We start from the raw sequence: 15,947 nt of genomic DNA on the forward strand, positions 1-15,947 counted from the left end.
TTGGTAAGCTATGAATTGTCATGGTAACAGATTTAAGGGAGTTGGAACTGGGTGTGAGGGCCTCCCCTCCCCCCGCTATGAGCACACCTCCCCTCCTTCTCTACCTGAGTTCTAGCCTGATGATTCCTTGCTTATTGCAGAGACCCTTTTCCAGGATATGGGAGTTGGCTGCAGAAGGAGGAGAAGAAGAAAGGGAACTGCTGGGAAGGGGAGAGGATAGTAGAGACACCAGATTCAGATAGAAAAATAAGCTAAAAAGTGAAACACCTACTGGACCCTCATCATATGCCAGGCTCTGCCGTGCATCGTGGCTGTGTCTCAGCTGATTCTACAATCACGCAGTGTGGCTGGCAGTCCTCTTTCCCCGTGACAGTGACAAGGAAACCGGGGCTCAGACGGGCTACAGGTAGACTGCCCAAGGAGATGGCATAGTTGAGGCGAGAATCTGGGTGTGTCTGCTTCCCATGCCTAGGCTCTCGATGTCCAGTGCTTCTGAACAGCAGTGACATGTACCTGGGGGTGTGGAGAGGTGACTAGAATGCAGAATCCTAAATGCAACTCCAGATCTGCTGAGTCAGAATGTCTGGGGTGGGTCCCAGGAATCAGGACACAGGGGCATCGTGGAGGTTGCATGGTCTGAGTGAGGCTTGGTGGGGGAAGTGACTTGCCCAGGTCCCAGGGCTAGTTAGGATTATGAGTCGGGTCTTCTATGCCAGCTTAGAGGTGTGGAGAAGGGTGTTCATGGGGAACCAGAACAGGATATGATGGGCCAACCTCTGAAAGTTGTCCTTCATTTAAGATGACAAAGTTCCATCTGACCTGTGCTCCAGTGAAGAAAAAGAAAAGAGGGAGAGAAAAGCTTTAACCAGTGCTTATTATGTTTTCTTTCCAGCATGTTTGCCTGCAAGGCCAACCCACTTCCTAGCCTGGTCACCAGGGTAACCATCACCCCCACCTTGACAGTCAAGTGCGTACCCAGCTCCTTGCACCCACATCCATGGCCTCGGGACCCAGCCCTATAATCAGCCTTCCTCTGCCTCTGCACACAGGCAATGGAGACAGTCAGACAGCTCCCTGCTCTCTGGGCCCATCACCCCATCACAGCTCTGCAGACGCCCCCTGCCCACACTGTGTTTGCTTCCCTCGCCCACTGCCTCCCAGGAGACAAATGTGCATCTGCTCTCAGCGTGTATCATCACCTCTGGAGGGCGGAATCTGCCCTCGAGTTGGGGTACAACCCAACACACCCAGCCCACACAGGAGAAAAACACCCCCTCCCGGAGGAGGGGAGCCTTGGCAGTGAACGTCCTTTCTCCCTCCAGAGACAGCTGAGGGGGCGGCTGGAGTTTAGGAAGAGTTTGCAGAGTGGCATCAGAAGGGCTGAGGCAGCAACCAGGGAGGAGGCTGGGAGATGAAGCAGCTCCCTGGATGCAAGCCCAAGGCTCCTGGCCTGGGAAATGGGAGCCCCTCCATCACCAGACACCCGGAGTCTGACCATGCAGGAAAGGAGGCTTGGTGCCCCCTTCAAGGACCCCACCAGAACAGTTTCATGAGACCAGGCTGCTAGGGCCATACAGTCCCCATCAGGACTTCAGAAATAAAACAATTCCGGCCAGCTCATCAGGTCCAGGAGCCACCCTAGCGCCCTGCCTGCTGGGCCGAGCTCCCTCCTCAATCACTGGAGCTGATCAGTGCTTCCCACCCGCTCGCTCCTGACCTGTCCCCCTCCTCACCGATTCCTTCCCTCATCCCCTGTCGTGTGCACATCTCAGCCCGTGTCAGATTCTCTGGGTCTCACCTGTCTTCTAGGCTCTGAGCCACTTACTTTCTCAGCCCTGGGGACCAGGGATTGCTGTCTCGATTATCCTCCGTTCTCTGTCCCTGCAGTCTGAGGCCAAGCCCTTCAGCCTTCTTCCTGCGGGATCCGGGTCTGGCTTCTCCAGAGACCATGAGTGTGCAAGTGGGTTAACTCCCCAAGGAGCCCACTTGGACCAACGGGAAGCAAAATGCCGAAGGGGGCTTACCTGCCTCCTTACCATGGAGAGTTCCCAGGCGTCTGGAAATGTCCTGTGTGGTCAAGCACCTGGTTGTGCCTCTCCATGCACTGGGGCCCGTGTGGCAGCCAGTGCTGTATGTTTGCTTCCCATCCTGCCCTGCCTCCCTTCTCTCTGGCTGCCCTGGGATTGCACCACGCAAGGAAGGGTTGGCACTTCAACTCTGCCTCGGACTGTTTTCTAGGGAATCTGGGCTAAGTCAGCACCTAGATTCAAATAGAACAGAATCTGGTTCTATATATTATCTAGCCTAATTCCCTCATTTGATAGAGGAGCTGAGGCCCAAAGAAATTAAGTGACTTCCCCAAGTTTACAGCTAGTTAGTGGAGAAGCTCTGCTTATTCACTTCTTTAACAAATAATTAACGAGTGCCTCCTATGTACGAGGCATGATTCTGGTCACTGGGAATGTAGTGGTGAATCAAATGGACAAAACCTATGTCTTCATGAAACACAACATTTGAGCAGGGAATTGGAGAAGACGACTGTAAATAAGATGAATAAGTAAAATATTCAGAATGTTAGACTGATAAGTGCTGGTGGTGGTGATGGTGGGTGCTATGGGCTGCACTGTGTCCCTGAAAATTCATATGTTGAAGTCCTAATCCCAGTACCTCAGAATGTGACTATATTTAAAGACAGAGCCATGAAAGAGGTGATTGAGTTAAAATAAGGCTCTTGTGAGCTCAAACCCAATATGACTGGTGTCTTCATAAGAAGAGAAAATCCGGACACACGAAGAGACACCAGGGATGCCTCCACACATAGAAGACCACGTGAGGACACAGTGGGAAGGTGGCCGACCATCTGTAAACCTCAGGAGAAGCCAACCCTGCCAGCACCTTATCTCAACTTCCAGCTTCCAGAACGGTGAGACAATATATTTCTGTTAAGTCATCCAGTGTGTGGTCTTTTGCTAAGGAGGACTTAGCAAACTAATGCAGTTGCATTTTAATTTCATAAAAGGTATTCTGAGCTGGCTCCCAGGGAAGGTGCCATTTGAGACAGACCCCGAAGGACACGACGGAGTGAGCTCTCTGAAAGCCCAGTGGAGGGACATTCCAAGCAGAGGGCACGGCTCTGACCGGGACCACACGGCCAGTGTTTGCAGGAGAGCAAGGAGGCCAGCACGCGTGAAGAAAGAAAGCAGAGCGGGGCAAGGAGGAAACGGGAGACATGAAGTCAGAGAGGATGTGGGAAGACATTCTCTGCGTTAGGTGGGGAGCTATTGCGGAGATTAGAGCAGTGGTTCTCAATTGTCCCCAGATGTCCCAGTTGGCAATGTCGGAAGACATTTTTTGTAAATATCTTTTCCCAGTCACAACTGGGGGTGGGGGTGAGGAGAGGTCAGGACAGGATTCTGATGTCTAGTAGGTAGAGGACAGGATGCTGCTAAATATCTTACAATGCAAGGTCTCCTCCTCCCCAACGAAGTACTGGGGCCCACACAGAAACTAGGTTAAGAAGCCCTGGTTTAGAGCCTCGGGTGGTTGGATCTGACATTTGTGTGAACAGGATCAGTCTAGTTGTGTTGGAAGTAACTTTAGAAGTGGCAGAGCAGAAGCAGCAGCTCTGTTAATCCAGGTGAGAAATAATAGTGGCAGGGACCACAGGGGTAGAAGATTTACTATGCAGTTTAGTGTTCTCTGTCCTATCCTTCCTGCCTCTTCCCTCTGTCTCTATGTTCTCAATAAACATCAACAGAGTCCTACTATGTACTAGTAGGGGCCGGGCAGATTCCAACAGACGTGGCCCACTAGGAACCTCATCTATTTGCCCAGATTCAACCTGAAGAGAAGAGAGCTACATGGAGCAGCCACTGACATGGGGGCAGATTTTGGGAAGTCCACTTGAGTTGCAGATGGAGCTGTGCAGCAACTGTCCCCAGCTGCCACCTACTAAAGAGAACACAGAATGAGCTCTGAGTGGGTGGTGTGTTCATCCCGCTGAACAAGCCCCAAACTTGTACATCATCCTTAATGCTTCTGCCTCCCTGACCTCTAACCTTCCCCTAACACATCCCCAGTTTTTCCAAAATATCTCGAATCTGTTCAAATCGCTCCATCTCTATCATAATGTCTCCAGTCCAAGATACTATTACTTTCCACCTGGTTTCTCTGTTGTCACTCTAGTGTATATATGAGTATAAGTATATACATTTACTTTTCTCTGATTATAAATGAGGTTGAGCTTCTTTTCATAGGTTTATTGGTGACTCTCTTCTGTAATCTGGTTGTTTATGCTTTGCCCATTTTTCTGTTTTGTTGTCTTCATACTGATTTGTTAGAATTCTTGATTCTGGGCAGCAGTCCTTGTTTGCTTAATTTGCTGTAAATATCTTTCCCAGTCTATGGTTTGTCTTGTCACTGTCTTTGTGGTGTCTTTTGATGAACATAAGTTCTTAATTTTAAGGTAGGTAGATTTATCAATCTTTTATTTTATAGCATGCGTTTTTTGTTTAAGAAAACGCTCCCTATTCTGATGTCATAAAATGATTCTCCTAATATTCTCTTTCAAAAGTTTGAAAGATTTGTCTTGCATGTTCAGGTTTTTCATTCACCTGTGATTGACTTTTGTGTATGGTCTAGAGGTAGAACTTGAATTTAACTATTTTTCTCACATAGACAATTGCATTAGTTTCCTATTGCTGTGGTAACAAGTTACCATCGGTCTGGGGGCTTGAAACAACCCAAATGTATTATCTTACAGTTCTGGAAGTTAGAACTGGGTTTCACTGGACTGACATCAAGGTGGCAGCACGGCTGCATTTCCACTGGGAGGCTCTAGGAGAGCTGAGTGTTTTTTTCCTTTTCCAGTTTTTAGAGGCTGCCCGCTGTAGTGCCCTCCCATCTTCAAGTTTCTCCTCTCATACCACCCTGCTACGGACCCTCCTGCCTCCCTCTTTCACTCATAAGGACCCTTATGATTACATTGGGCCCACCTACATAATCCAAGATCATCTCCCCACCCTCAAGATTTTTTAATTAGTCACATCTTCAAAGTCCCTTTTGCCATCTATGTTAACATAGTCACAGGTTCGGGGGATTAGGATGTGCACATCTTGGGGAGAGCATTATTCTGCCTCTCATAATAATCTACTGATTCAGCGCAATTTCTTAAATCTTTTCTGAAGCTGTCTGTGGGGGAACCTGGGTCTAGTGGTAATAATAATAATGATAGCAAACATTGAATGTTTATTTTGTGCCAGGACTTTCTCTAAGCACTGTACACATATAATCTCATTTAATTCTAACAACAACACTTTGTGCTAAGTGCTACTTTTATTCTTGTCTTAGAGGTGAGGAAAGTGGGGGGCAGAGTGGTTAAGTACCTTCCCTGTCCACAGTAGGAAGTAGCAGAACCAGGACTTAAACTCAGGTAGTTGAGCTCCAAATCCCATGTGTTTAATAACCATGCTATTGTTGAAGGAACCAATGAAGTGAATAAATTTAGCTTCCCTTAGCTGTGCGCTGCAGCCTGAGTCACAAAACTTCTCAGAGCATCCGTTTCATTATCTATACAACTGGACTGGTCGTGCATGTCTTCCGTACTTCACAGGCTGCTTCTAGGGCACATTGAGACAAGTCTTAAGAAAGCAGTTCAGATAAGGAAAACAGGCTCCAAGAGTTGTTCCACTGCGTGTTACTGGCAGAGTCAGGATGGGGACTCAGGTTTCCTGGCAGCCAGGCGAGGGTGGGCTATTTCCACCACAGGTTGGTAACTGTAGCAGTTACAGATTCCAGCCATCAAGTGGAACATTCTCCTTCATCAGCCTCCTGCCCTGTGACAGCCAACATCAAAGCTATGTCTCAGATGATGCTGTTATAAAATATAAATATAAGATAATACTTCTGAGCTGAAACAGGGTAAATTAAAGTTGGCAAATATTATTCAGTATCAGTTACAAATCAAGGGGATAAGGAGGAGAATTTCAGAAGTTGACAGAAAAGGGAGGCTGCAAGGTATTTGCTAAGGACCCCCCCCCCACACACACACTTTGCCTCTTCTCTATCCTAATCCCATCAGGATATATCTCTTTCTGCTTTCCCTCTTCAGTGAAATAGGGATCAGAAAACCTGAATTTCAGCTTTGGGGTAAGCACTGATTGTGTTTGGCTTTGAACCTCAAAGGCAATACTGAAATAAAATAAATAAATAAAAGAGCAAAGAGTGTGAGGATCCACTCTACCAGATATTAGGATACATATAGCAAAGCCATAGTAGTAAGATCAGTGTGGCATTGGTACAAGAACAGGACTAGATCAATAGAAGAGCAACGAGAACCCAGAAACAGAGATGTGTGTCTGTGGAAACTTGGCATACAATCCAGACACCATCACACATTGGTGGGGAAAAGATGGATTTTTTGGTGGGTGTTGCTGGGAAAACTGGCTCATGTAGTGAAAATAATATAATCTCTCTACTTCGAATGAATTCAGACCTAACTGTGATAGGCAAAAATATCAAATTAAATAGGGGAAAATGTAGGAGAATATTTTGCAACCGTGGGTAGAAAAGATCCTTAAACAAGACTCCAAAGCACACTCTGCAAGGCTAAAATTTGATGCATTTGGCTACGCCAAAATTAAGGATTTCCCTTATTCTGTAAAAGAGCAAAAAACAAGTTAATAGGATGCATGAAAAGATTGGGAGATATTTTCAGTGTCCAAGCCTGACAAGAGATTAAAATTTAGAATATATGAGAACTACTTAAATTCATTCAGAAAAATAATAGGAAACCTAGCAGAAAAATTAGGCAAAGGATGTCAATAGGGACTTCACAGAAGGAAAAAAATCTCAATGGTTCTTAAGTATATGTGGAAAAATAATTAACATCACTAATCATCAAAGAAATACAAATGAAAATTACATGATATTACTCTATCAATATCAGATTGATATAAATGAGGACATTAGATAATATCAAATGTTACTGTATAGAGTGGAACATAAATGTTTCTACCTTTATGTGCCATTAGTGGGAATGCAAAGTGACAAAGCCATTCTGGAGAGCAACATGACAGAGTGAAACTAAACACCTGTAGACTCCATGACCTAGCAATTCCATTTTTCTTGTGGTCCATAAGACATACATCCTATTCCAGCATTGCCTGTGGTAACAAGGAACTGCTGGCAACATAACTGTCCATTATTTAAGGAACCGATAAGTAAAATGTGTTAGATGCACAAATCCAGTGCCATCAGTGATAGGAATTAGTGAACTCCTGATATAAATAGCCTCATGAATAGATCTCTAAAGCATTATGTTGAAGGAAAAACAAGAAAAAGAGTGAATTCTTTGCACAAGACCATTCATGCATATTAGAAATAAATACATATACTAAAAACAATATCTTTCCAGGGTGTATATTTGTACTGGGACATAAACATATGAAAGAAGGTGCAAATGGGAGGTAGAGAAATGGGCGTGTGGAGTGGGAATGAATGGAAAATAACAAAGTAAAAAAAGAGAGAGGGTTTTTGCTGACCCTTAGGAGCTTAAGAGTATGATCAACATAACTGGTCCCTGACATTCAAATACTCGCCCCAGTCGCCCTTTCATCGCTTTCCTTTTTAAAAAAATTTTCTTTTTCTTTTCTTTTTTAATTGATTTTAGAGAAAGGGAGAAGGAGAGAGATAGAAACATCCATGAAAGAGAACATGGACTGCCCGCTTCCTGCATGCCCCCCACTGGGGATCAGGCCCACAACCTGGGTATGTGTCCTGACAGGGAATAGAACCAGCGACTTCTTGGTGCATGGGTCACGCTCAACCACTGAGCCACACCAGCCAGGCGCTTTCCATTCTTAATAGAAGCAAATGCAAGCAACTCAACGTGGCTGCCCGCAGCAGGGCCTCTCTGCATAAAGGACCTGCCCCTTTCCACCTACTTGCCAAGCATTCGATTCCGGGCACTCCAAGTTCTACAGACTGCAAGTCTCACAACCAAAACATGCCCAGGCTTCAATCTGCAATGACCTTACTCTTATTACTTATTTCTCTTGGAAAAGTCGTATTGATCGTGTAAGATTCAGTCTAAGTAAGTGTCTCCCCTCCACGAATCCTTTCCTGACCACTGTCAGGAAACCAAGGACCTCATTCCCTAGCCCCTCCAGGACCTCATTCCATATCTCCATTCCCCATCATCTCCGCACAAGCCACGGTGCAATTGCGTATTTGGGGTACACACCCCTCCCCCGGCGTTTGCTGAGCTAGTGATCTCAGTGTCCACGGCCAACCTGCTGGGATGGGCCGTCCCAGGAATAACTGGAAGGTTACTCTAGCAGGTAAAACAAGAACCCCGCCCCCCCGTTGCCCGCCCCCAACACGCCCTCAAGCCGCCCCCGCCGGTTGCGGAAAGTGGAAGGCTCCGCGCACGCGCCGCGGGATGGGGCACGGTCGGTTGGGAGTTGAAAGCAGCGAGGGGCGGGAGCAGAGGGGCTGGGGCCGCCGCCACGGTGCCAGGCAGTTGCATCCGGCGGGAAGGGGGCGGGACTGAGGCGGGCGCTGTGGCACCTCCCCCGCCCCGGCCCCGCCCCCACGGCCCGCCCGCGCGCCTCGGCCCGCCCCCTCGCCTTGCCCGCCCCGCCCCCTCGGCGGCCGCGCTCCTTCTCTAGCTGCCGGCTCGCCGCTCGCCGCCCGCCGGGTTCTCGCGGCCAAGAGCGGGAGAAAGTCCTGCTGGCGGGCGCCCGCGGGGCTGCGCGCGTCCGGCAACCCGGGGCCGCTCCGGCCCGGGCGGCAAGGGGGCCCGGCGGTCCATGCATCCGCCGCCGCCGCCGCGATGGATTTGAGTCAGAACAGCCTGTTCGGCTACATGGAGGACCTGCAGGAGCTCACCATCATCGAGAGGCCGGTCCGCCGGAGCCTCAAGGTGCGCTCCCCGGGGAGAACTGCTCGCAGGACGCCGGGCGCCGGGCCCCGGCGCGACCCCCGTCCCGTCCCCTCTCGGTGTCCGGTCGGCCCCTCAGTCCCCCTCCGGTCGTCGTGTCACTCTCAACCGGCCCTTCCCGGGGGCCCCTTCTTCGACGCAGCCCCGGTTCTCCCCGCCCGGACCCCCATCCTCGAGGGACGGGGCCCCGGGCTCTCTCCTGTGCCCCGGGCCAGCCCTGCGGCTCCCTAGTGCCCTTCCCCAGCCCGCCGCCCCTGGACCGGCCGGCCGAGCGCCTGGCCGGGCCACCCCGCTCTCCCGCGCCGCCCCTCTCGGCCCGCCGAGGCCCCTCGCCCCCCGCCCCTGCAGGAGCTCCCCTCGGGGCCGCAGCCGGCTCATCCTGGGTCCTCTCCTGGGTGCCCCCGCCCGGCCCCCTGGTGCTGCCTCAGTTCTGGCCGCAGTCCCACTTCTCCCACACAGCCGCGATCGTGCCCCCCACCTCTCCCCGAGACACCCCTGATCTCAACCCCTCTTCCCCAAGTCATCCCGGGCCTCCCTTCACCTCCCAACCAGCACCCATACTCGAGCCGTCCTGCTACCGATCTTCAGAGCCCCGTCGACCCTTTGCCTCCATCCCGAATCACAAGTCCTTTCCTTCCTTTCCTGCCAGCCCCTCCACGCCTCTCCTAGGGCCCTGCCTCCCACCCCCCTTGACGGAGCCAGCCTCCACTAGCTCCCCCACCCCCACCGGCTCCCCGCCCGCAGAGTCATCTTCCTCCCAGCCTCCCGGAGGCTCAACCCTCACTGCTGGCAAACCGAGCCTGCGGACCCCCTGCCCCAGCCATCCTCTTCCTGGCTCCTCGAGCGCCTCTCACTCCCACCTGCCGCAATACCTCGACTCCGGATCTCCTTGCAGCCCCAGATTTTATCCACCCCCCACCAGATTTCGTTTTTTCCTCCCCACTCGGCTGCAGTCTTCATCCGTCACCCTTTTAGCATCTCCTGGGGTGGAAAATGCTGGGGAAACAGTCTTGGGGGTATTAGAGATAAAAAGTATGTGTACCTTGTATATATGCATATGAAATTGGTTTCAGCAATGTTCTGAAACCACAGTGGAATTCTCAAGCTTCAATCAAGAAGCTAGAAAAGTTAAAAAAATAAATAAAAAAAAATAGAAACAAACAACAACCAAACCCCGAACCTCCACAACCCAAACCCAACAGAGACAATTAGAGAGACCTCTGTGGTGGAGGTAGTCACCTAGAGTCCTCAAACCCATGATCAGTTTTCAATGATAATGCTTAATTGTGAAACTTTTTCATTAGTCAGTAGTTATATAGGGTCGCTGGGGCAGCACTGGAGGGGCAAGACAAATGGATGTTTGTGTGCATAATTTGTATTTTACACTTGACAGACAGCAGAAGAAATAGAAAGACTGACAGTTGATGAAGATCTCAGCGATATTGAAAGGGCTGTTTATCTGCTCAGGTATTTCCGAAAGTCCTTACCTAAAATTGCTGCTCTTTCCCTATGGCTGCATCGATGATTGTTTTCTGAAATGTCATGTTATGGTTATGTTCCGTTTTACTCAGTCATTTGAACACAGTACTTTTGCATCCATAGCACTTAATTATGTTACAGATTAAGATTTAGGTATGGATGTACACATTTGAGAACAGAAATCAAATGAGATACCTAATTTAAAGACTATTGCTTGGAGGTTTGAGTTGAATCTTATTCTTTTTTCATTTTCCGGCTTTGGTGGTTCTCACATAACATCCAATAAGTTTAGATGAGACTTAACAATATCCAGGGATTAATTTAATTGTAGAATGTGAACCTTATATACTATCTACTGTATAGGAAAAAATCCACAAATATGGTAGTTCATTTTGTTGCTCAGGATATATTGTTCATATTACTTTTGCTATGTGAGCTTTATAATAATGCTTGAGAGATTTAACAATTTCATCATGTCTACTCTCATTTAAGTTTTCATCTCACAAGCTCTACAGGTTTGCTTAAGGCAAATGTTTATTGCAAATATTTATGAGATTTCTCTCAACTATTTTAAAAATTGTGAGTTTAGCTTTTTAAAAGCTAATATGGCAAGCATTATTGAACATATCTAAGAAAATACTTCAGAAACAGAAAATTTTCTGAGGTGTTTTGTGTACTTTTGTTTAAAATCTTTTCTTTAACTCAACATTTTTCTCCCCCTTGTAGCAAATTAGTTTTCACTTTTGTTTTTCAAAATCAGATTTTGAAAACTGGTGTTATTTACCTCCTGGAATATGTGTCATCCTTGTTTCCTTAGCTCAGGTCCACTTTGCCAGTTTCAGGTGCTGGCAAGTTACTTGCTCTTCTTTCTTGATTATAGATCATGTTTCTAGTCCCATGTTATTCATTGAAGGATCCTGTAAAAAAATAAATCCCCTCTCCATGACTTCCATTATAAAGATTATTCTTTAGCCTCTCAGTGGCATCTTGGGTTTCTGTTCTTAGTTTAGTTAGAATTTTAGCAAGCTTACAACTTAGACCATCCTCTCCACTAATTCTAACACTTTAAAATGTTTTCGGATCTTAGATCTTCTGTTGATGTTATTGGTGATCTTTGGTAGCATGCTCTCATCATTTCTACCTATTTATTTAAAAGAAAACTTTTATTTATGTATAAATTAACAGTATGTGTTTTGGTGTTTACATAGAGAATAATCCAACATTTAACCTATTTTGGTATTTTGTTATATTTGAAGTACTTTATTCCTTAATTAACATGTGCAACATGGTGAACAGTAGTTATAAGCATCTGTCTTTTCCCACAGTTCTTTTGATTGGAGTAGCTAGACAATTGGCAAAAGTTTGGATAAGTTTGTTTTAACATACAGCAGTTAGTGATTTGAAATAAGTTCTTTCTTACTCTTACTGAATTCTTTTCTTTGTGTAAATGCTGGCTTACAAGGAGGAAATGGAGAGTCTTGCTCTACTTACTTGACAGCCGAAACCTTATTCTAGATATCAGTGACAAGTCTTCTTTTTTAGGAGAGCTTATTTGTTTTCTATTTTACTTTTATTGTTTGTTAGCGAACCAGGTCTTCTGAATTGTCTGTATTTCTCAGGCACAAACATAAGTTTCATCCATTTCTGGAACTTACAAAAAGCCCTGATAGAGACAGATGGGTCCTCTCATTCTTAGACAAGAGAATTTTAAAAGAGATCTGATATCTCTTTTAGTTACTTATGGCTAATCAGCCCTGAAGGAGGTTTGCAAGGTGACTGAAAGGGGAACACTGGTTTGGTTGTGTCTGAGCATCCAGCTGAGTTCTTCTTTTGTGTTCCAAATATCTCACCACCTCCTGGGGGAAAGTGGGATTTCACCTTTAGGCCAAGACTGCCTGAAAGGTTCTTTCTTCCCTGGGATTCAGGGGAGAGTGTGGGATTGTTTAGAACTGTTCCAAACTTTGCCTCTGTTAAAACCTATTTTGAATGTAATTTATCCCTTTAAAAAAAAATTGTACTCCCCAGTGTTGTAGAATCTAATATTGAGTTCTGTTTTTTCTCTCTCTCATTTTCAGATTTATTTTTTAGTGCTGTACCTTTGCCTTTGTATTGGATCTTTAATATCCAGATTTTTTTTGCTCTCTGCTTTTGAATGTCAGATTTGTTTTTATAGCTTTCTTATTTTGTATATTAAAACTATTTTGGAATATTATGTTAAATTAGAATTCAGACTCAAATGTGTAAACATCAGTAGGAAATGCTTTACATTAGTGGAGATTCTGATAGCATTTAAATTGCATTGAATATTTATAAAAGCATTATATACAGAGCACTGCCATCCAATGAAAAACAAATGATACTTTTTATTATCTTACTCTAAAGTGTGGTAGATCAATTATTAATGCCATTTTCACAATTAAGTTTAGAACATTATGATAATTAAAGATTTACCACAGATGAATTTGTGGTTTTGCATAAGTGATTCTGATATACTCATCTGTGGCATTTAGCACTGAAGCAAAACAACTTTCCTAATAGTCACAGCTTGTGGATTAGTCAAAATCATACCACAATATATTTTTCCTGTTCTCTCTCTTCTTTGTGATTTTAGAAATGTACTTGAAACGTTAATTATTGTGTTAGAGAAGAGTCCTTAAGTATGTATGCTGTGCTTTCATTGGGTAAATCTTTACTCATATCTCAAATTGCATATCAGATAAATGCCAGACTCTTGAACTTGGCATAAGTGACTCCATCTTAGCTGTACAATGTGCTGTTCCACTTTGTTTTAATGCTTGACTGAGATGTAATTCATATACAATACAGTTCACCCATTTAAAGTATATTGTTCAGTGATTTTTAGTGTGTTCAAAGTAGTGTGACCATCACCACAATCAATTTTATAATATTTTCATTACTTCAATAAGAAACCCTGTACCTATTAGCAGTTCCTCTCCACTTCTTCCCAACCTTCCCAGCCTTTGGGAACCATTAGTCTACTTTCTGTTTCTATGGATTTGCCTATTCTGAACCTTTCATATGAATTAAATTATACACTATGTGGCCTTTTGTGACTGACTGCTTTCACTTAGCATGTTTTCAAGTTTCATCCATGTTGTAGCATGTATCAGTACTTTATTATTATTTTAAAATTATAAATGGTATTCTGTCGTGTGGGCATATCACATTTTATTTATTCATTCATTAGTTGGTGGATACTTGGGTTTCCTTTCAGCCCTTCACTTTTTGAAACCGTCATACTGGCCTTTTCATTGTTACTTAGCTATATTGTGTTCATCCTTACCTCTACTTTTACCCATCCTGGGATACCCTTTCATTATAGCTATCTAACATTTTCCATCTCTAGGGTCCTATTGTAATCTTGCGTCTTTCATAAGGCCTTTCCTGACTGCTGAAACCACATGGATCCCAGGCTTCTCTGAGCTCCCATATCATTTAGTGGCTGCATCCCTCATTAATTACTACCTTGTATTCCTTTATGTGTAAGTGTGTGCATTTTTCTTAACAGATCATAAGTTCTTGGAGGACAAGCCATATTTTATGTTGTTGCTATTTTGGTTCTTTCGTGTACTTTGTTGTGATGTAAATATATACCTCTTAGTAGAATAAAGTGTATTTGTCTATTTGAAGATGACCAAAATGCCAGGTGGGTTAAGCAACTCCTGATTATTTTACATCATATGCATTGGAATCAGACAGATTTAAGTTGTATCCTATTCTACCATTTACTATCTGTGTGACTATGGGCAAGTTACTTATGCTTGTTAAGCCCTTGTTTTCTCGTCTGTAAATGGAAATTTCTGTTCCCCCAGGTTGTTACGTTATGTATAGAGAGCTCCTGCCACAGAATAGATGCCTAATTAATGTTAATTGCCTGTTATCTTTCCTCTTTTTCTACTTCCTTGCTGCTTAGGTGCTCAAGGTAAATTTCAAATGTTAAAAGAGGATAACAGTATTAATTTTGCCTTCCAATAATTTAATAAAGTAACAGGCAAGTGAAGTATTAGCTGAAGTTTGTGATAAATATCTATTAACTTTCTTTGTTAGTAGTGTTTATCTGAAACCAGAATGTTCACAAATTATAATTAAGCATTTTAAGGTAAGTTATAATTAAGGTCAGCTTGTATTATAGATTTATATATATATTTTACCAAATGATCTTAAGCAATATTTACTATTTACATTATGGGTTAAATGTGTTGATTGGTTAATGTACCAAGCCTAACATTTATGTCGCTTGTTTTTAAACTATTTTTTTTTATCTTCACCCGAGGACATTTTTTCATTTTTTGTTCAGATAGAGCAGGAGGGAGAGAGAGGAAGAGAGAGAGAGAGAGAGAGAAACATCAACGTGAAAAGGACACATCGAGTGGCTGCCACCCACATGACCCAACCAGGGCCGGGGACAAACTGCAACCAAAGTACATGCCCTTAGTGGAAACCGAACCCAGGTCTCTCTGGACCACAGGCCGACGCTCTAACCGCTGAGCCAAACCGACCAGGGCACACTGGGAATTTTAAAACATTTTGCACTTTACTTTCCAGGTACAGTCAGGACAAAAGTGCATTTTTGGAAGTTTTTCCTTGCTATCCCCTCCCCCTTTTAAAAAAGGAGTAAGTGCGCCCCCTAGTGATATCACAGAGTGAGAGTTCTGCAGCCAAATCTGGAAATAAAAGTTAAGTTGCAAAGTGGTAAAAATCATAACTCTCTTAGAATTAAGGTCCTATGAAGGGTATTCACCACTGAATATGTGGGAGGCATGAAGAAAGTGTTCAGACTTAGTTTTTTACAGTCGCCACTTTGGGCTTTATCCTTTGGTATGTGGTAATCATGTCAGAAATAAAAGCAAAATCTGTTATATCCTCATGTGTGGGTGTGACATATAGTGTAACTTTCCATCCAAATCTGAGATGTTAATGGAAATATTTGTAACTCAGCTAATAGTTACGTTAGGATAAAACTTATCAATTTATTGAGTACTTATTATTTGTTAGGCATCTCCCAGGAAAATGAATGGCATTGTACCAGCAGATACTTATGTTCAAGGAAGTGCTTGTTTAAGGAAGCAAATGCATTTTTCTTAAATTTCAATAGAATAGAAGTCATTCCTACTTAACAAATATGTTGGGCATTGAAAAGGCAGTGTGCTGTGTCAGAAATACAGTCGTCCCTAGCAACCTGTAAAAAAGAATAAATATATATGTATATACCTACACACACACACTCACCATATGACCCAGCATTCTATTCTTAGGCATTTACCCATGAGATATAAAAGCATATGTCTACATTCAGGAACAGGAAAAACCAACCTACAATTACAATGGGCAAATCATTGGTTGCCTTGGATCAGGGTGGAGGATTAAACTGCAAAGGGGCACCATCTGGATAGAAAACTTTATAACTACATGAAATTTCTGAATGGAAATTTCCCCATACATCCAAAGTAAAATGTGTTCTGAATTGCAAGTAGATGATTTAGAAAACCAGTAACAAATATCCTTT

General features: G+C 44.4%; 1 protein-coding gene across 2 annotated transcripts in view; it reads left to right on the forward strand.

Annotated features, from left to right (window-relative positions):
- Positions 1 to 8,665: 8,665 nt before the first annotated feature.
- PPP4R4 (protein phosphatase 4 regulatory subunit 4) overlaps positions 8,666 to 15,947 on the forward strand; it is a 104,952-nt gene continuing 97,670 nt past the window's right edge. The window contains exons 1-2 of one of the 2 annotated variants that reach the window (XM_036264525.1): positions 8,666 to 8,923; positions 10,335 to 10,408. Coding sequence is in view for 1 of the 2 variants with exons in the window: in XM_036264514.1 (XP_036120407.1) it covers positions 8,834 to 8,923; positions 10,335 to 10,408 (164 nt within the window). In the remaining variant the exon portion in view is untranslated. The remainder of the gene's footprint in view (positions 8,924 to 10,334; positions 10,409 to 15,947) is intronic. The other variant, XM_036264514.1, reaches the window with a different exon arrangement.

Source organism: Molossus molossus, unplaced genomic scaffold (assembly GCF_014108415.1).
Source record: "Molossus molossus isolate mMolMol1 unplaced genomic scaffold, mMolMol1.p scaffold_m16_p_1, whole genome shotgun sequence".
Classification (NCBI taxonomy): domain Eukaryota; kingdom Metazoa; phylum Chordata; class Mammalia; order Chiroptera; family Molossidae; genus Molossus; species Molossus molossus.